General features: G+C 43.9%; 1 protein-coding gene across 1 annotated transcript in view; it reads right to left on the bottom strand.

Moving 5' to 3' along the window:
• Positions 1 to 21,834, bottom strand: part of rnf43 (ring finger protein 43) — an 82,948-nt gene that overhangs the window by 13,677 nt on the left and 47,437 nt on the right. Inside the window, exon 2 of the mRNA XM_019254361.2 lies at positions 15,724 to 15,837. Within this exon, the coding sequence (XP_019109906.1) occupies positions 15,724 to 15,837 (114 nt within the window). The remainder of the gene's footprint in view (positions 1 to 15,723; positions 15,838 to 21,834) is intronic.

Genomic DNA, 21,834 nt, shown 5'->3' with positions numbered 1-21,834 from the left:
TAGCTCCTATCTGCTTTTCCAAACTCAGGGCTGCACTGACTGCCGCCCGCTGTAGGTAAAACACTGACTGTGGATAAGTACTCTCATAAAACACCACTTCAAAAAACCCCAAACTTTTCCTTTTAAACTCTTCCGGTGACTACATTCCTTTCTGTTTCTTGGTAGACTTATATAAATGTTGAAATAGTTTGGTAAATTACATCAAAACTAACCAGAACTACACAGCTTTGCTTTAAATATTGTTTACCTAGCGCTGAAGCTGTATATTTAAGTCTAATTGTGTGTGAATAATTGCTGTATGTGTGTGTGTGTGTGTGTGCTGTGTGATTGCCGGGTGCTTGAGCGGCAGTTGAGTTGGTTAGGGGAGGGAAGGGTGTGGCCCTGCTGGGTATCCATTACTCACAGGGGTACTTTGATGTGGGGCCGCTGGAGGGGGGCGAGTAATGTATGAAGAGGATGGTGGGGGAGGCAGGAGGAGCCGGGGCAGGCATGTCAGGGCAGGTGAGCAGATTCTACTCTCTCAGGAAAAAGTATAGAGCCCGAGGGGGTGGGCCTGAATCACACACACTCCTCCTCCTCCTCCTACTTCTACCTCCCATTCATCCTGGCACACACACATACACACATACACACACATATAAACACTAAATCCAGAATCTGGGCTTGGCCACCTCTCTGGTGCAGAGGAGAGAGAGAGAGAGACACTGGAAAAAGTTATGAACCTGATCTGCCTGTCTGGAGGTAAGAGAGGTCATTTAGAGAACTCACAGTATCGAAGCTCAACCCGCCCTCGCTCTTTTCTCCCCTGCACTTCCCGTGTCCCTCGCCCCCTCTCATTAGCAGGGCTACACTGTGACATAGATTTGAAATGCAAAGCGCAAGGTGACAAGAGAAAGACCAATGTCATCTGATACACTATCGCTTGCTAAACACATCCTCGAAACATCAAAGAGCTCGGCAGCGGGCGCCTACAGCCCCGGGGGGCAGATGAGACTGATGTGGTTGCCGGTGATGGCAGTGATGATGGATCCGAGAGGACCGACTCGATCGCACACACACATGCCACCGCGTGACCTCCCATTTCACTCTTTAAAACCCAACCTGAAGGTTAACTGCCAGTCAACATGTCAGGAAGAAGAAAGTAAACAAAGCCTTGCTAGCAGCCACTGTGGGTGCTAAATATGAAGCTAGAGCCAAGATATGGGTAGCCAGCTTAGTGTAGCATGATGGCCAGCATTACTTTGTGTGTGTGTGTGGCTACCTTTCTTCTGATTCTACCTTCAAGGCTAAAATATGAACTGTACTCATAGGCTCAAAGTGGGCATGCTTTTAATCGTGCATAACTTTAAGCCTTAATATAATTTGAACAGGTGAGTTCTATATAAATTCACCCTCAGTACAGTTGTCATGAATGATGAAATTAGCTATAGAGACCAAAACTGTTTTTTGTACCAGGCTGTGAACATGTTTATTTCTGCTGTAAAGTTTTAAACATGGGGACTTATGGACACTGACTCACTTCTGGAGCCAGCCTCAAGTGGACGTTTGAGGAACTGCAGGTTTTTGACATTACTGCTTGGCTATACTACATACATGAACATGTGGAATATGAAGTATAAAAACAGGAAACAGAAAAACACGATACATGCGTTACGTCTATCACGGTGTCTTTTACAATACTACCACCGGGTGGCGCCAATGTCTGAAATTTTCTATGCAGTTCTATACATAGAGGCTAAAATATTCACATTGAATTGCTGAAATATTTATTTTTTTTGCCATTTTTACTTACACATTTGCTTAAACAAAATAATTAATTGTCAAAATAACTGATCAACTAATCGTTTCACCTCTCGTGTGCTGTTCAAGACTTACAATTTTACAGTCCAGTACCAACGTGATCATGCATGTTTGCACAAATAAAATGTTGTCACTGATTTCACACACATAAATAATGAAATTATTATTACATTTTTTCTAAGTGTGTGTGTGAGACAGTGAATATAAGCATTTTTCACGTCTTCAGTCGAATGGTGCTACTGCTTCACTGAACAATCACTATAATTAGGTAAAGCTGAGTAAGCATATGAAATAGTTCTCAAATTAATTACAGCTGTAACTTTCATGATATACTTTAATTAGGAGCACTTGCCTGTAATAAGTGTAATTAAGTAAACCACCTGGGTTTCATGGCAAGGAAAAGGGATGTAAATAGGGAGAGTTAGTTTGCTGGATGGACTCTTCTGATCTCACGGGGAACACAAACATACCAAACTCCACCTCTGATGCTTTCTTCTCACTCCTCCAAACATCTGGACGGCCTTTTTCATATATATATATATAAATGCCACATGAGAAACCGTCCGATCCCACAGAGGGGCCACTATCTCTTTATTGTTTGTATTGCACTCAATCAAGAGATTCAGTTAGGTATAATCCTCCTTTGAGTGGAAAAAGACAGCCTTTTTGTAGGCTCGGTGTCGGTATGTTGATACATTCCTACAGGGCTGATGTGAGTAGACGAGGGAGAGAAAGTGTCCTTGATAATTTCTCTCAGTTTGTGGCCGGGGCATGGCACAGGATTTTTTTCTCTCGCCGACGGGCGGCAACACAGAGACTCGGGGGAAGCCAATTAGAGGGCCTTTCCCGGCCTTTTAAGAGGCAGATAATGTTCTTGTTTTCATAAAGCATCCTGTTATTTAATCAGGCCTGTAAGTGAGAGCCTGACAACCCTCCTACAGTGTGGAGCAGCCTCCCTCCTCTCCTTCCCTCCCATCATTCCTGCCCTGAGCCCTCCATCTCATTCAACAGCTCTTGTAAGCCTCCAGGAATTCATTCTTGGAACAGGCCATGCAGTAAGCCGTGTCTTTCTGCAGAGCAAACACACACATACACACACACACTCAACTAGCACAGTTATAACTGAACACACACACACACATGTTGTCTGTAAATGAGGTAAAACTAGACACAACTAAAGTAAAACAAACACCGCTACACACTATTGCAGATCGATGCAAATCAGGTTGCAGTGAAGTCGATTGTTTGTTTATGAAAATTGGACACAGTCATCTTTGACATTTATGGAAGCTATTTACAGGCCGTGAAACCAAATATTTTACAAGCTCTGATTCACACCTAAATGCTCAAATATCCTCAGGTGGTACTGTGAAATACGGGTTTAGGTTTTTATTTCCTTAGTTCAAATGGCCGCTGTAACAACAGAGAAGCATGTAAATAATTTATTGCTAGTCGTGGGAGAAGAATTTTATTTTTATAAACCGTTTTCTAGTTTAAGCTAGAGCAGTGCATCATGTTTCATAATTCGACAGGAAGTTTTGAATGAAAATCCCTAACCATGCAAGGTGATTAGTACCTGCAGCTGTCAAATTCAGACTGTCAGAGTATAAAATATATAAAAATATAAGAATAATCAATAATAAAATACTCAACTAAAATGCAAGATGTATAACATTTCGGGGGCCGTCTTTACAGATTTACATTTAGAACTATGTTTTCTTGAGTGTATAATCATCTTTAAATAAGAATTGTTAAATTAAGAATGAGCCGTTTGTATCTACAGATGCTTGCCATGTGTCTACAGGAGCCCAGGACAGACAAACTAAACACTGACTCTAGATTTTGCATGTTTTATGTCCACCATAGTTCCTCCTTTTTCCTGCTAGGAAGGAGAGGGTGAGAAGCTGCAATCAGCAACCACACTGCCAGATGCCACTAAATCCTATGCATTGGTCCTTTAATTCAATGTTCCTATAACTGGCGTACACGATAGTGCTGGAGGAAAAGTTGAGGAATCACAATTTGTCGTGAAGGGGATGAGCGTCTGAACCATGTCAGGGGATCACCAAAGATTAGTGGATTCAGCCTCTGGGGACCATAAATGTCTCTACAAACATTGCAAATTTTATCTGGCCTCTAAAAGGTCTTGTGGGTTAACATGAAAAAGAATCACAAAATCAAAGATTATCCATGCTCAATAGCTGTTAGGCATTCGCCCTCATGCAAATCTGAGTCTAAATAGTCTCATTGTATCCCAGTGAATTACATACTGCAGAGCCACACTGTCTGCCCTGTGAATCTGTTTTGTCAAACCCCTGCTAAAAGCCAGAGGGGAGGGGGGCACTTGGCACTGACCTACCTGAGTCAGAGTTAAACAGGTTCATACTGCAGAGGAGAAACAAGAACTCGCTGCCTTCGCCTGCAGTGTCGGACTCACAAGACCTGTTTGCCGGTTTGCTCTAAACTCGGTGATGCTCGGTGCTCGCTTGCTTGCCTGGGGAAGTAGTTATTGGTAACACAAACCTGTCTACTTTCCACTTCACTGTCATCAGCAGTGTGCCCTTGCCCAAGCCTGAGGCGAGCCAGAAAAAAAGAAAAAGAGAAAGTAAAAAGAGACAGACGAGGACAGAAAGAAAGACGGAGAGAAAGTGAGACAGTGGAGGGTGAAGGGACACGGGGAAATGTCTTTTTTTTTTATGGGAATGTTTCACTTAATCTCATAAAGGCAGCGTGAAAACCTCCATCTGTTTGCCGAGCAGTTCAAAAGACACTCCACATGCCTCCGCTTGCTGCCATATAAAAACAACATTCTAATGCAGATCTTAAAGAGGGCCAGCGGCTCAGCCTGCACAATGAGAAACTGGGATGTGCCAGACGAAACGATGGAGGATGGGAGGGTGGAAAGAGAATTAGGTAGGTAAACAGGAGGGGGGGGCTGGGGGAATGTGAGCGGCAGCAGAGAGCGACCGGCGATGACAAAAAGGGAGGAGAGAGTCAAATCAAAGCAACAAATTTTCCTGTCAACAGTCCTGTTTCTGACATGGCAGACCTGACCTTGAAGCACTAGACAGACAGGACCGGCGTGGGTCGCCCTCTGGCCTCGCCTGCCACTCCTCTGAATCAACCCATTCACCTCTCCACCTCTCTAACTCTCTCCTGCTTCTCTTCTCCCTCTTCATGTTTCACCACGAGGCTTACCGGTCGCCTTTGTCGTTAATAGAGGAATGTCCTGGCCGAGAACGACATCTCGTGTTTTATCGTAGCTCTGGATTCAAGGAGAGCGCCCTCACATTCAGAGCACGACTTTTAAAAAACTGGCTTTTCTCTTTTTCAGATCAGACCACTATGAAAGACCAAAGCACCATTACTCTTCTTGTTGATGACCCAAACAGAAACTCAAAGTTGCAAATGAGATAATGAATGATTTGTTTGATCCACCCAAACACTTGGAACCGAAGGTCCATGAGATTGCAGTGTGATGCCTCTGTAGTCAGGTTTTTCATGCACACCGGTGCCTCTGTACACCTTCAGGCCTCTTCTCCCCATAGCCGGGGCAAGACCAGGCCCGATCCCATCTGCAAAGCTATTTTGACAAGCCACCCCTCTAAAAAACTCCAGGGTTCAAACTGCTGGAAGATCAAAGGACTAATACTGCAGTAATAATAAGTTACTGCCCTATGAACGCCTCATTCATCAGGGAGAGGCAGCGATATAGTACAGTTGTAACTACAGGGCCATTATGCACTCAGCATATGATCCTATTTGCCGTCCCCGTGAGGAAAAACATCTTCAGCTCTGCAGGCAGAGAGTGACAACGAAGAATGAACTCCTACCAGTAATGCCAAAAAAATCTGAGCTGAAGAGGATGTGCATAACACTCCAACACTCCAAATCTGTCCCATCTCTTTGTGGACTGACCTCCCCCACCTCACCTCAGGCTACGAGCACACACACACACACACACCCCTCCTTCCCCCTCACGCAGCCAGCTGAAGGTGTCTCTGTCAACCGGTCGGGATGGAGGCATTTTAATAACACCCATTTGGCACAGAATGGTATCATCTGGGCTCTGTCAGTCTTTACAAGCATGACACAGCGTTCTATATTTAGGGTGGCATTTTTTCTCCGATCGTCTGCACCGACGACAGCCTGATGAAACCCTGACCCCGCCGCGCTCCCTTTGAAGTGACAAGTGAGAGATGTGCCACCCTAATATGAACGCCTTGAGATGCAAACACTTTGCATTCTTGAATGCCGGGAGTAGCCTCGCGAGAGGGCGGCACGTTTGCCCTGAGGGAGCAGATAAGCAGCCGAGTGTACACAGACGCTCGCATAGGTTAAAGTACAATGGTAATGCATGCTTATACGTGTGCACAGTCATGAATACACAGTTGCTTGTGAAAGATATTCTTTTCTTTCTCTGACAGGAGAGAAATGACCTGGCCTCATTAGTCTTTAAATCATTATCGCTTTGAAACAGTTGAGTTACTTTTCCTGATAGTATTCGGAAAAAAAAAAACATTAGAAGTTTGTTCAACTTAAAAATGTTTCCTTGCTGTCTTAAGAATGTGACGTCACTGAATTAATTTGCAAAGATGAAAGGTTAAGCCGACTGGATTTGAGATGAGTTTAATAAATCTAAGGATTTAAGGAATGTAATGAATTAAGAAACGACAACTGTTCAGTCACAGAGACAAACGGTGCAGACAGATTTGCTTTTCCCATTTTCTTTTTTCTCCGGTTTGAAGAGTCTGTTCCTCATTTTGGCACAAAGAACTTGCAGCTGTGGCTGCTGTTGAAGCCGCCTTTGCACCAGAGATAATACAAAGACTGCACGCAGGCCTCCTGCTTGTTAAATTAGACGTGCACGGGAATAATTTGTGGCTTAATTTGATCCTGACCTTTGTCACAGTTAGCATTGTTTGCATTGTTGATGTCTTTGGTTTTGTTTGAACACAGTGTCAGATGCTGACAAACCCTCTGGGTTTAGGAACTTGCGTTGACGAGTTGAGTGAACGTTCAACAGAACATTCACTCAACTCATTTAAAGTAAAATAAAAGTGACAATTTTAAGTCGATGCATTCAAGTTAATCACAAAAAAAAGTTTACACTACATTCCTGTGATGTTTTACAGAGTTTCTTCACAGACAAAACATCAGCCTGAAACGGACATATTTTGCAATCCAGACATGCAGGTGATATTCCAACAGCTTCTATTTTGGAGATGTGCTTCGCCGTAGACATCTCACTGTTTGTGCATAAAAGTTTTGCGGTGATGCTGTCGACAAGTTCAAATTGCACTGCAGAATCAGAGGAGACTGTGATCGCTCAACATGCCAACGGTAACTACGCAGACCGAGCACACAAGCCCATGTGTCATTCCAGTGAGGCGAGGGGGGAAAAAGGAAAGAGCAGAAAAGTGAGAAAGGGGGAGCAACAAGCTGCTAATCGTCAGTCACCGAGAAAAAGAGAGCCAACGTTTGAACACACCACCTCTCAAATCTACGTGTGGGGAGTTTTTCTGTGCCATCAAGCCCAGAGTCAATGTTTAGCTTAGCAACGCTTGGCACCGGGTTAGAAACCGAGCGCGGACAAGACATGCGGATGAGAGCTGCAGCCACAGCTGGGGTGTGTTATGCCGAAAATATCCCGGCAGATGCCGCAGGATAACGCACGCACCTTTAGGCCAGAAGAATTTTCCACCTATTCAAAGGTGACAGGATGAGTGGAGAGAGTGCAGCAGAGGAGCAGACCCTCTGTAGATCACTCACACCTCGTCGGTCGGAGTGATGACAGCACTGCACTGAGCTGAACGGCAACAATGCTGCAGGTCAAGGTGACATCTGTTAAGCGGTGACCCGCAGGTCTATGTAACCTCTGAGCTTTGAGCCTCAATGTGTTGTGAGCCTGTAAACTTGAAGACCTGGATTTGAAATGCTCCTGGTCACCTGCAGCTTGAATTGTGTATGATTGATTATTAATACACTCACAGGTATGCGCTTTTTCCTCGGATAGATGGATTTCAATAACCTCCCCTCGACATTAAGCTGATTTAACCTCCAAATATCTTACGTCATTCCTCCAAAGGTCAAACATATCTTACCGAACAGCCCAACCCACTTTTTCCCACCTACTAATTCCACCCATACTCTGGAGATTTCTCTAACCACGCTGTCTTTTTGTATCCCACCTGCTCACCTGAACACACCAATTAAATTCAGCGCTTGTTTTCCCCAATTCACTTTTCTTTTCTTTTTTTTTTTGGGCCTCACGGGAAGAAGAAAAACCACCGTTCCAAAAACCACACATGACTGCGAAAATGCAAAGCACACCACTTGTTTTTGAAGTGTTGACAAAAAGAGGAATGCACTTTCCCATTGAGGAGGGAAACCTGAAGTATTCCTCTCATTGTTGAGCCGCTCACAAAGCAAAACTCTCCCTGAAAGCCCCCCCCCCTCCCAATAAAGGCTTGCTCCTGTGCTTGCTAATCCCCCCATGACTGCACAGGGCTTGTGATAAAAGTACAGTTACTGCGGTGGTGACCTCAGCAGAAAACAGGTTTCCCTCAAATAATGGGAGCATCAACAACACACAACAGTATGAAGATTTGCTATGAGCTGAACATTTTCCTGAAATTGTGCACAAGCCCCTCCAGACAAACTGAGGTCAACAAGCAGCAACTCGAATCATTTTGGTGGCTGGAACTTGAATGACATTCCTGTTGCTCAGGGCTCTTCCTTGTCAGAAGTATCCTTTGGCTGAGTCCCATGGGAACGTGTTCTCCTGTTTGTGCGACGACAACAGCTGACTTATCACGGTGTTTTGCTGTCCTTGGACTTTTAACACTTCACAAGCGTCCGTGACCACTGACTGATTTTTGCTCTCACACTTTGTTCCAGGTTGAGTTGACCCAAGCACACTTTGTTTGACAATAACTTTTCTGTGCCTGAGTATCTCTGCACTTCACTTGAGTGATTCTTGATGAATTCTACAGGCAGACCAAAATGAGTGTTTTGGGTTGGAAATTAGGAGTGTCTGAGTCAAAGCATAGTGTTACCCATCTAAAATGTCATGGTGGACCACTAAAAAGGTGAAAATAAGTGACCCAATATATCAAATAAAGCATTTTTATTTCATGGCTCCCTCCTCATCCTATTACACATGCGTTCATTTTTACAATAAAGATGATTGAAGAGGAAGTTCACAGTCATGCTAGGCTGTAGGGACAGCAGTGCTTTGAGCTAAAAGTTTTTAGTTTTGGAGGTATTTGGCCATAAACCAAGGTAAAATTTCACTCTAGAAGAGTAAAGGATCGTCGACATAGACATGTTCTGGACACCAGTTGAGCACAGTAAAAATACCAAAAGATATTAATGCCTGATTGGCTTATCTGTCTCTGGGGACAGGTCTTATACCATACCAAAGCTTGATTGGCAAATTTTGGGCCAATCTGCACCATAGCAGACACCGCTAACATTCAAGGCGGACAAAGTACTTCTTCTTAAATGTGTGAATCCCAATAATAATCCCAAAATATCAAAATATTGTCACCAAGTAACTCGTAAATGATGTTCTATGAGACCTTGAGAACTTTTTTCTGTTTCAAAACTGGTACCTTGCAGCCATGTGACTACTGTGATTATGTAGATTTCCCCTAAAACAATTGGCTTTGGGAAGTAAAGTAGAGATTGGTCAGAAACAAGTATGACACAAATATATCTGAGTTGCCTTTGATCTGGAAGTATTTATTTGTAGACTATATGGAAAAAGGTCAAGTGTCTGTAATACTGTGATGTCCAGTATACCGATGTGAGTCAATGACTGGTTTTACAATTCATCCGGTGCCAAGCTTCATGACATGATGTGGAGACATTCTGCTCAAAACCACAAAAATGAACTTCATAGATGTGGTAGATGACCAATCTCTTTAGGATTCATCCTTTGGACACCATGGATGTTTGTACAACCTTTTATGGCAAAATGTCTGGGCCAAAGCGGCGGGCTGCCCAACATTGGCATATGTAGAGCCGAGCCAGCTGACTAAACATAAGCTAAGACTTAACTGACTATAACATCCTAGTTATAGTAGTTTGAACAACCAAGCGCTGTCTTTGTCAATATATGAGAAATAGGAACATGGTGGCGTCATGGTTTTACGTTTCGTCTTTAGTGTTTCCTGTTTTATTTTGTAACTCTGTAGCTTTATTTCCAACCGTTGTCGTGTTTTGATCGTCCGTTACACCCTGATTAGTTTTCACCCGCCTTCACTTGTGTATTTAGTCTGTGAGCTTCTTGTTCTCAGTTCGTCTTCGTTTAATGTTCAATCATTGCAGCCTTTCCTCATGTTTCATCTCCCATCTAGTTCAGATCCCTAATTTTATTTCTTTATGGATTTATTTGCTTGTACGGACTCACTGCCTTACCTGGTTTTGGAGGCCTACGAGTTTTTGTACATTAGTAAACCATTGATCTGCTTCAGGCTCCTTCTCTTGTGTCATAGTGTCATAGTTATGAATATTATATTCCATATTCTGCCGAAAGATCCCCTTAAATCTTACACACTGGATTTAAATTGTATTTATCTAACTTATTGCTGCCACAGAATTTCCTTGTTTTTTTTTTGCATCCTACCGCACTATGTGTAAATCTATTTTACACACCAGATACAATCTGGAATGTTGGTCTTTTACTACTACACACGTTTACACACACTTAGTACACATGCGTTTACACATGCACAAACAAATGCATACCACTGTGACCAGCGTCGATCCCGTCACCACACCACAGGAAGCGAGGAGACTGCAGCTGATGTTAACGCTGCATGCATGCTGGAGGGGAGGGGGTGGGTTATGATTCTGCTTGTGTAGGATGGTGGATAAGGGAACGGCCTGACAAAGGTGCCCATTGTTCGGCTTCATTAAAAACCTCTGCGAGTGTGGTTTCCCTTTTTAATATCTGCATCATCGTGAAAGGAACAAGAGACAGAGGGCACAGGAAAATACCTCCACGGTCGCTATCTCGAAATAAAAGACACAATAAATGAGACTGTCCTCAGATAGAGGCTAATCAAAGTACAAATTACACCATGGGTACATAATGAGTGCACTGACTGAAAACAAGGCAGTCATTAGCCTGCTGGACTCAAAGCTAAGTACTTCCTACTAAGTTATCTTCACATTGATTTGGTGAGCTGTGACAGGGCCTAACTTTAGCAACAGAGGAAATGGGAGGGAAAAGACTGTGTCGTCAGGGTCAAACAAGCACAAGTGGAGGAACGTGGTTAGTTAGTTGTTTCTTAAGCGAGACGAAATATAGAGCCAAAGGGAGATCAACAGAGTCTCCGAAGCAGGAGAAATATTTGGACTTTTAGTAGGTGCAGCATTATGACTCAATAATGAGGCTGCCATTTGATAGAAAGCATCACTTTTGAAGCTGTTGCATTCCAGATGAAATGACCGAGGCAAAAAGGAGCAGAAGGAATACCATGTGAGAAAAGGGCTTGTACCTTTTTGCTCAGAGGACTGAAAAACAGATTATGAAATGTCCCCACGTGCTTTTCAAACTTTTTTATGCAGTGAAATACAGTTTATCTCATATTGGACACAGTAAGGGCGCTCTGGTGTGTGTGTGTTTTTTTTGTATGCTTCAAAGACTAAAAAGGAATGATCTAAGGTGCATGCAATGGTTCGAGAGATGCCTGGTCCTTGCCGGTCTATTCGCAAAAGCGTGGCAAAGATTGCAAAAGCTGAGTCCAACTTTGACTAACAGAAGAAAGAAAGTCATAGTTTATCCCTTTGAAGACAACCGTGCAACTGTCTGGCACAGACGAGCAAATAATGAATTTTCTTGGGAGAGAAATCAAAGCGAACCCAGAAGTCTGCTAACACTGATGCATTTCATACTAGCCAAAATGTCCATTGTGTACCTGCTGCTTTTTGCATTTACTCTCAAAAGCTGAAATATCCCCCTTTTTCCAGATGTTCCCCTGTGTTCCTCCTCCTTGACTCGTCTCTGATGAACTGGAGACGCTGGACTCGGCTACCGAAGGAAAAGAAGCCAAAGGCAGCTGCCATTGCATTTCCAGTCCCTGTCTTTGCTAAAAAAACAGCAAGCAGGGATGGCTTGAGGTCAGTATCACCCCCTACAGACAATCAGACACGACAGACAAGACAAAAACATTGTCACAAGAGCCGTGATTTATTTCTCCCTCAACGGGCTTCTCTTGTTTTCAACCACTTCCTGTCACTGGGACTGCTCTTCCTGGTCTGGCAATTTAAACTTTAGTCCATGCTAGAAGAGAAATTTGACTATTTGGATGAGTTTTCATGACTTGTTCTGGATAAAAATAAACATTTTTATTCATTCCTTTAATACAGTAGCTCCACTGGCAACATATACTCATTTTATTATCAGATAAATAATTAAAATAAAGTGTAAAATCTTTGCACTCTTCCTTTAACCTCCAATACATTTGGGAAAAAAGCATCTTATTGTTGAAATAAATCAAAACTTTAATCTACTATTTATATATATTCAACATTGTGGAAGTGCCAAAAACTGCAGTTCCTCAAGCATCCACTTGAGGCTGGATACAGAATGAGTCAGTCTCCATAAGTCCCCATATTATATGTCCAACTTCACAGCAGAAATAAACATGTTTACAGCCTGGTACAAAAAACAGTTTTGGTATCTATAGCTAATTTCCCCGCTCACGACAACTGTACTGAGGGTGAATTTATATACAACTCATCTGTTTAAATTATATTAAGGCTTAGTATAATAAGTTAACACAACAGTCTGGGGGCTTGCTGTTGACCTGTATTTCATTAAAATACAGGTCAAATACCTCATTGACAGGTGTTTGTGTTAGTTTATATTAATGAGGGCAGTCTAACATTATAATATAAGGACGATCAAAAGAAATTTTAAGCAGCAGACTTCTCAGAAAACTTTTAGTACTAGATGGATGCTAAGAGTAATTATACAGTAATTATACATTGCATTAAGTTTGACAGTCATGACATTACAAAAACTAAACATGCATCATCAGTGACATTTGCCTCTTGATCCCTGTAACTGACAGGGCCCTTAGATCTACAAGCCTGCCTCCTCATGAAGTGGCCACCTTTCTGTAAAGAAAAAAATTGGGAAGGCACACTTGAAATAATGTGATCTAATAACACATTCACACACACACACATGCATACATACAGTACGCGCACGCACACACAGGCACATGCACATTTAAACCCTAGTTAAAGAAAACAGGATTACCGCACAATCAGGCCAAAAGCCTTTTCATCTGAGAGGAGCAGAATCAATAAGCACGGCTTTCTCCGAGAGTCAACAAGTTCAGACACAGGCCAAAAGACTCGATCTCTGTTAAAGATGTTTTCACAAAACCGTGGGTTCTTATTTGATGGTGATTCACAGAGCTGCACTTTGAGTGGGAGAAAGTCAGCTCAGTGTCTCAAAAAGCACAGATTGCAGCATTTATTCAGAACATCACAAGCCTTGCGTGGAGTTGTGGAGTAGCCCTCCTGGCACCGCTGCCATGCCTTTTTCTCGTTGAGTCATCTGTTGCTCTGTGACTTAGCCTGAGAACCTTTCCAGGGCTTTGGTGTAAACAGAAAGAGGCAGGCAGGCGGGCTGGCTAGTGGAAAGCAGACAGGATCACTTCTAGCACAACATGCTGGCAGAGAAAGCCACACTAGAAGACTGCTTGTGTTGTGTTGTGTAATGATGCAAAACCACTGGAGCGGTGGAGGGTTTTGATTCAGGCAAACGCACGGAGAGTTGGTAGGAAATAACTGCACAATGAGTAGATTTGGACACTTTTCACCTCTTTTTTTTTAAGCGTACTTAAAGGTTTAGTTTATTATAGATGTTTTAGATATAGAGCTGCATGCAAAAATGAATATTCAAAGGTGTTTTATATGAATTCATGGAGGTAAAATGCGCAGTTTTCTAAATATATTGACAAAAATCATCCTTTAAAAATCCTGTAACTTATTTTCCTTAAGTTACAGTAACATTTCTTTAGGGAAATCTACTCTAGAACTCACAGCATTGTAGGAATATTAAAGATTTCAACTTCAAAATGTCACAGGCAGCCGTACTTTCACATAGATATAATAATATTGCTGAGAGGTGGTGGTGGTAGTGCCGAGTGTACCAGGAGAGGGCGATGGTTGGAGGCCTAACGCACGGCTTCTTATTAAGAGTATCTGGAGAAAGTGTTTGATATGTTGTCCTCTAAATTTGAAGATGTCTGATATCTTTAATGTTTTGAAGTGCAGCACAGACGATAAACTTTCCAAGCTGTTCAGAAATACTGCGAGATGCATTCAGTGGAGGCGCGACCGTACAAATCAGCAAAGGAATCTCCCTTTTTTTCATGATGTCGCTGAGGATAAGAGCGTCTGAAAACCAAAATAAAAACAAAGGACAACAATGAAACCTTATCCTTCAAGGTTTTCAGCTTCACTTTGTTTGGTTTACAGTCTATTCTGAGTGTGTGTGGTGCAACACGAACCCTCTGTGGCCCGTCAAGAATATCTATAGATCAGTGGGGCGGGTTACAGTCAGACTAAACTGTAAACAAGTCCCATCCAGAGACCACGAGTGACCCAGCACTGCACATCCCAAACCATCTGATTCACTCTCTTCAAACGGCTGAGAGCAAACTCCTCAACAGCTGCGTGATGAATCCCCAATAAATCCACCACGAGCGAAAAGAGCTTTGAATCTCGCGAAGGAAGCGAGGATGCAGGTGGCTGGAGTGGAGTTTATTGCAACACATACTTTCCGGACGACCAAAACAACAAGAAAGACCACCCCTCGCCACCATCACCACCACCACCACCTCCCCTCTCCTCTCCTCGCCTCCCTCCTTCCTTCACTTCTCCTGATTTCAAAGGCGATCTGCAAGGGAGGGAGAGAGCACTCGGAAGCAACAGCCTTTTGTTCAAGGGTACTTTTGCATGAGGGAGAGACGGTGTTTTGTTTACGTGTTGCCATTAAGGCTTTAATCAGAACTGTTTTCTGAAGTCAGCCTTGAGTGACACCCCTCTCCCCACCACCACCACCTCCTCCTCCCCCACTCCGGCTCTGCTTGGTTTGGTTCCCACTGCAAGGAGCAACAGGAGGAGGAAGAAAGGAGCGGGGAAGTGTGGGAATGTCTCTACATCGTCGCCATGGCGGGCAGCTCCTAAACATGGCTTTAAATTAGGGGAAAAGAAAACACAGGCTAAAAAAAGGCAGTCGCGTAACTATACTCCTGCCTGCTAATTTGTCACCACTTGAAAAACGGAGGAAAAAATAGCAACAGTTTTAAATCACACTACTTTAAAGTTAGGATATGCCAGCTAGTGTGTATGGTAGAATACTTAAACACAAGGGAGATTTAGGTCAACTTCATTGCAGTCGCACATACATTTAAACCATTGTGGGTGGAATCTATGGAGCTCTGGCTGCGTTCATATTAGAGGGAAGCAGAAATGGAGAACACCGAGTGTCTGGTTCTGGCTGGCTGGCTGGCTGGGATCGGACCAGTGACAGCTGGGGCTTGAAAGCCTTACATCCAAAGCCAGGGCTCACTGCCACTTGCTACATAGCCTGCGCTGAGCTAAGCCCACCCCCTCCTGTCCAAACCCTCACACTGAAAGATCAGTGTCCTGAACAAAACATTAAGCTCCTGCCAAATAATTCCCTCTAAAACCATCTCCTCTTTAAAGTCTAAATCCAAGAGCGGAAGAGGTACTGGAGAGAAGACAAGATGGCAAGATGGTTTATCTGTCTGCTGCCATGTCTGAGAGGGGAAGAGGTCACGGAGAGGGGAGTTTCTCAGAGGATGCAGATAGGAAAGAAGGCATGAAGCATATTGAAGCATGTGTGTGTGTGTGTGTGTGTGACTGTACCTTATCGAGCAGCGGCAGACAGCGGGGTACCCTGTGCTCCAGTTTGACAATGGTGATAAAGTCACTCTCTTGTCGTTCATCCTCGCTTGTGTTGCACAGAGACAAAGGGTGATACTGCAAACAAAGAAGAAGTGACAGAGAGAGGAAGAGGTTACATAAAAAAAAAATCAGATATTTAAAACAATGCAGACGTGTCTCGCAGGATTGTTTTTCTGGTTGCGAAATTGAGAGGAATATATTTTTTGCAATTACCACAGCACCGTTTTAGACAGGCAGCGCTCATGAGAAGAAGAAGAATGAATGTGGAGGAGTACAAACAAAACGGCTACAGCTCCTGAGATGAATGAAGCCTGTTCACATAATCACACTGATGCATCTTTGCTTTGATAATGGGAATTAATCTCACTGTCGTGCTTAAGTACTGTAGTCTGAAAAAATACAGACGAATTTGGGGATTTGCTTTCTTTTAAATTATTACAGCTTTATCAAAGGGATGCTTGAGTTGATCCTTGAGTTCAGAATGAAAACTACAGTCATTTCTTTATTGTAAAGATTATTTTTGGGGGCTTTTGAACCTATTTTACAGTGATAGGAAGGTTAGAAGAGAGAGAATCTAACCCTGGGCCACTACAGCAAGGCCTGAACTTTCACACATGGGGCGCATGCTCAACCAGGTGAGCTACCAGGGCGCCTCACAGCCGTTATAGTCATTAAAACTGAGCAACTTTGTTTGTATAGAGGAACTATTAATAGACAATATCAGTATGAGTATAACACGTATGCCCATAGATGAAAAAAGCCTAGACTATTTAATATATATTTGACAAACCTGGTGGAGACCTGCTCTTATTTTGTAATCTATAACTGAAACTTTACTCTTTAATCATTTTAATTCTTAGATTTATCTTTGGGATTAGTTGTTCTTTAGGATTAGAGTAGAGAAGAGAAGATATTTGTCAGGTAAGAATAAGAATCAGCTGTAAACCAGTAAGACTTAAGAGGCAGATAACACTGAAATGTACCTATTTATACCCAAACCACATCATGTAAACTACATCATGACCTTCTGGGTATCAAAGATTGGACTGAAATGTTCGAGACAAGCTGTTAAACGACAATCTAGACGGAGGCGTTAAAGCCGGTTTTCACACCAGCAAGAGAAAGCTCTGTTAAATCAAGGCGTTTCCTTTCTCAACCGTACAGTTGATATCAAGAGGAAAAACTTTGGCACCCTACAAAATCAATTACATGGATGGCGATGTTCACTCCCACTCAAAGCCTTGAGGACTGAAAGAACGAGAGATATTCTTTGGTAGGAACATTTGATCCCCTCTGAAAGGGAGGAAATTCGTAGCTGCTGAAAGGCTGCATTTAAGAGCTCAAGGGATAGCAGCGGTGTTTGCAACTCACAGACATGCTGTCACGGGTACGGGGGGGAATTGCACGGCAGTCCAAGAGGGAGCAAACCGCTCCTAAAACGCCCCCACGCATCACTAATTTACTAACATGACATCAATGAGGACACCAACACAGCGCTCAGTCCTCACTACAGATCACCCTGCAGCGCCCAGCTCACCCACACCCCAGGGGAGCGGTCCGCACCCCTGCCCTGCCCTGCCCTGCATAAGTCTGTCCCCGGGCTCTCGGTTCTGCCCCGGTGGGCCTCTTCATGTGGCTGTGGGCTGAGGTCATGGGGCTCCCCCCTCATCTCACCCAGCGGAAATCCCTAAATTAAAAAGACCCAAGGGTGACATCAACAGCTGGCACCCCGGTCCAGGGGAATTGACGTAATGTGCTGCTGGTGCATGTCCATCAGGAGGAGAGGAGACAGAGGAGAGGAGACAGGGAGCAGATTTTTTTGGGGGGGGACCGGGTTGGAGCAAGGAGGTCAAAGAAAATGAGAGACGGGGGGCAGGTGTGAGAGAGCACATACCACAAATAATTAATATGATATCTACATGAGCGCCGTGTACGTCACAACAATACTAACAATGATCGACATACCAGTGATTACAAACCGGGGGTACTGTTACCCCAGAGGGTTGTTCTGCAGTTAAAACTGAAGAAATACATCCATCTCATAGTAAATGTCAGGAAGCACTGCGTATCAAAGACTCTGTGATATGTCTTCAAAGGCCAAACCTCGTCTCTCTGGTTAGAGTTGAGGCTGAAATGAACAGTCTTGTCCTACGTAATGTTTTTAGACCCTCGCATGTCGCCTGACTGAACGGCAGCCCCGAAACGTTGGAGGAAGGCGGGCAGCAGGGCAGCATGAACCCCTGGCCTGGCCTGCATGCCGCGCTGCCAGCTGCCTCTACCAGTCCACATTTACTAGGCTCAAATTAAAGGCCTACAGTTGAATTTGGCCCTTAACAAAGAAAAAGAAAGAAAATAAAATCCTTTAATGGCACCACTACATCACTGATGCCATGAAAAAAAAAAAAGAGCTACGTCCCATCGGAAGAATCTGATTTCAGCATTCGTTTGAATCTTTAGGCTTACTCGGTCGTGTTTGGATCTTGTCGTGATATTAAACATGTCTATGCATGGGGCTGTGCAATCATACCTAATAAAGTAGATAATACCCCTAAAGCTGAGCCAAACAGGCTCAAAAGGAGCGGCTGGTTTTAGTTTCCCTTTGGCTCTCTGAGGCTCTGAGGGCAACCACCTCGATGGTCACAGTGTCTATGTTTTGCATGGTTGACAAAACTAAGCATTATCTTCTATTTTAGATATGCCCACACCACTTACAATCAGATGGCTGTGAACACTCTCCATGTGCCACCATGGGTGCCATCTACCACTTAGAAACACGCTGCTGCTGCGCGACTATAAATGGCAACCAGGACAGACTGAAACGTCTTCATTTGGTTTTTGTACGGCCCTGAGAAAAAGGGGCCTGGGAAACCAAATCACTGAGTCTCCATTTCACAGGGACTAGAAACCACAGGGCACGCAAACAGTTCCCCACAGACTGTTAACAATGCTCACTCCTCCGTTCCGCCTCCTCCTCCTCATCTGTCTAGATCTGTTGCAAAACTGACGGGGACATGTCCCTCGGTTCCTTTGTAGCCACGATTAAAGGCATTCCTTTCCAGCTCAATCAAAGACTACCCCAAAAATATTCCGAGGCAAGAATCTAACAGCCTCAAAAACAAATACACGGACAGAAAAAGGGGAGAATAAATAGTAGCTGCGGTGAGAAGTCAATAATATTTTTTTTCCACTCGCTTAGCCCTGCGGATCTTCTTTTTTCATCTGCCAATAATCAGCAAGAGAGCTTTCTAGTTCATCTGCTGCCAGCAGGGAACCAGGCCCAGGCAGTTATGTCAGTGTGCGTTAAGAGGGGGGAAGCAGAAAAAAGTGCTTGCACCTCTCATCAAGCGCCGCCACTCAATTACCAGCTGCTCAGGTCAAGAACTTCAGCATGAAATGCTATATATAAGAATAATCTAATTGAAGCAGATTGGTTTAGTCGGTGATGAAAGAAACATATCAGGGTGTGATTATTCCATCACACAGTATAAATCAACACCGAGAGAGGAGGAGGAAGGCGAAAAAAGGCTCCTTCAGTGGAGCTCTGCCCCCCGAGGCCTGGAAAGCCTGCCAGGTTAGTGCATATCAGGGAAGAATTCAATCAACCCTGCCACATACAAGCTTGCAGGCGCACGCACACACACACACACACACACACACACACACACACACACACACACACACACACACACACACACACACACACACACTCACCTAAAAAGAACACAGTATTTGTTTCCTGAGTTCTGACTGACCCATTTCTTCCATGAGTGAGTGACTCAGCCTCCCATGTCTGGGCTCTAAATCTAATGAAATCTCTTTGTGTCTCTTGAAACTCCACTATTAAACACACACCTGTTCTGCACACACACACACACACACTGACAGTAAACGCACTCCTATAAAGGGTCAAAATCTTCCATGCAGGCTGGCGAAGTGAGAAGAAGAAGTGTGTCGCAACGGAGCTTAGCAGTAAGTTTAGAAATCAGACGAGGCTGACAACCAAAATAAACAGAATGACTCCGATACTGTAACTAAATGGTCAATACTTTATTAGCATAAAAATAATGCAGCGTGATAAGGATTAAAAATCAGTATTGCAGGTGCGCTGGTTAGCTCGGTTGCAGCGACCGAGGGTTCAACTCCGACCTGTGGTCATTTGCTGCATGTCATTCCCCGTCTCTCTTGTAACTCCTCAGCTGCTGCTACACAAAAAAAGACCCCAAAATATCTTTAAATATATCTATATATATATCAGTATTGCAAAGTAAATGTCAAGCGGAGGTTAACAGAAGTTAAAAGAAAGACTCTGCCTCGCGGCGAACATAAATGAATCGACATGAATCAGGTTTCTTTGAAGGTGGAAATTAAAGCTTTTTGCTTATTCAGATTCGATAATGAGAGCAAATGTTTGCTCAGGAGAAGCGGTTGCCAAAAAGGAGCGTAATAGCCGGAAGAAATCTGAATCTGGTCGCCCCGGGTTACGGGGCAACATTTACTGTGGATCCCTGCGAAGATCTGGCTCATTTGTATGTATTCGTTAAGAGGTTGAGGGAGCCCTGAGTTGACGGGTCAAGCCAAGCTGGGATCGGGCCGAGACACTGACCCCTTTTGCTTTCTGTGCTGCCGCCTTTTAGAAACACATCGAGTCTGACTAACTAGCATCACTGCGTGAGAGCACAGGTTAATGAATGAGAGCAAAGCTATGTATTGTTGCTAGAGGCACCTGAGCGTGTGCTTGCATGTGAATATACGTGTCTACCTCCGTGGTCCTGCAGGGGAGTGAGTAACTCAGCGTTGGGTGCGGAAAGTGTGTGCCTAAATCTTTTACTTGAGGGGTGTGTGTGTGTGTGTGTGTGTGTGTGTGTGTGTGTGTGTGCTGAAAGCCAAGGGTCTTTTTCTCAAATGTCATATCTGAGCAATAATCAAGCAGCTGGCTTCTACACACACTTCTGTGGTCCAGCTCTCAGCGCCATAGATGACACAGATACACACTCCTCATACCGCACTCCTCAATCAAACAAGCGTTTGTTATCTCATGACCCTGCACTAAGTAGATTTACATGAAAGGCTGATACGAGAGCGACGCCGGGTTGCCCGGTGCCAGAGGGAGAGGAGCAGAGTTTTTTTTTTCCTCTGTCGGAGCATCTGGAAAAGTGGGCTCTGAGGCCCTCGCCTCTTCTCTCTTTGCAAATGCAAACGAACAGGAGGCATTACTGCTATGGTCCTGTCAAAACAAAAGGCGTGTCATCTTTCCCCCCTGCTTTATTGACAGTGTCAGCCCCATATCCAGTAACGGTTACCACAGAGAATGACTTGGGGGAAACGTGATCCCATAATGAGGCCCAAATAATTACCACCAGCCCCAAATTTGCCCGGGCGCTTTCTTTAAGTAGGAGTGCTTCCCCCCAACTCCAGATCCCGTCAGACTGTCTCTCTGTTCTATAAAAAGGGATTAGACAAGAGAGAAGAAAGAGACCTGGAGAGGGAAGAGGAGTCGGTCTTAAAGAAAGGAAGCCGAGGAGTGAGCTTGAAGGTTGCCGCTAAACAAAGTTTCTGAGTACTTGCTCTGGTGGAACGCCAGATGTGGGAATAAATGTTTGGTTTTTCTGATGCTGCAGCGTACTCAAATCCATCTTCACTTATCCCTGGCTTCCTCACTAGCTACTTGTCCTGTTTCTAGTACAGGGGTTTCATAACACGGAGCACAAAAGTTGAACTGGGATGAACTCTGCATACTCAAGGCGCCAAGATAGGTACAGCCACACCTGTCCTTTGATCCGTGCGGCATATTTTCACTCAGGTATAACGAGAGTCATTAAAATACTGGAACTGGAGCTCGCTGGGTGTTATACATTAATGATCTATGTGACAGCGGTTTTAAATCTTAATTTGTTTCCAACGCATGCACTGTCTTAACTCAGCTCGTAAAGTTATGTTCTGCTGTTATGGCTGCCATAATTTGCAGAGATAATCAAACAGGATACGGGTTTAGATTAAAGAGTGAACGGACAGTCAGAGGACACACCTTACAATCACCTCTGACCTGCTTTTCAGGTCTGAGGACAACGCCCA

This window comes from Larimichthys crocea, chromosome XXII (assembly GCF_000972845.2).
Source record: "Larimichthys crocea isolate SSNF chromosome XXII, L_crocea_2.0, whole genome shotgun sequence".
Lineage (NCBI taxonomy): Eukaryota > Metazoa > Chordata > Actinopteri > Sciaenidae > Larimichthys > Larimichthys crocea.
This window is presented reverse-complemented; position numbering and strand designations above follow the sequence as displayed.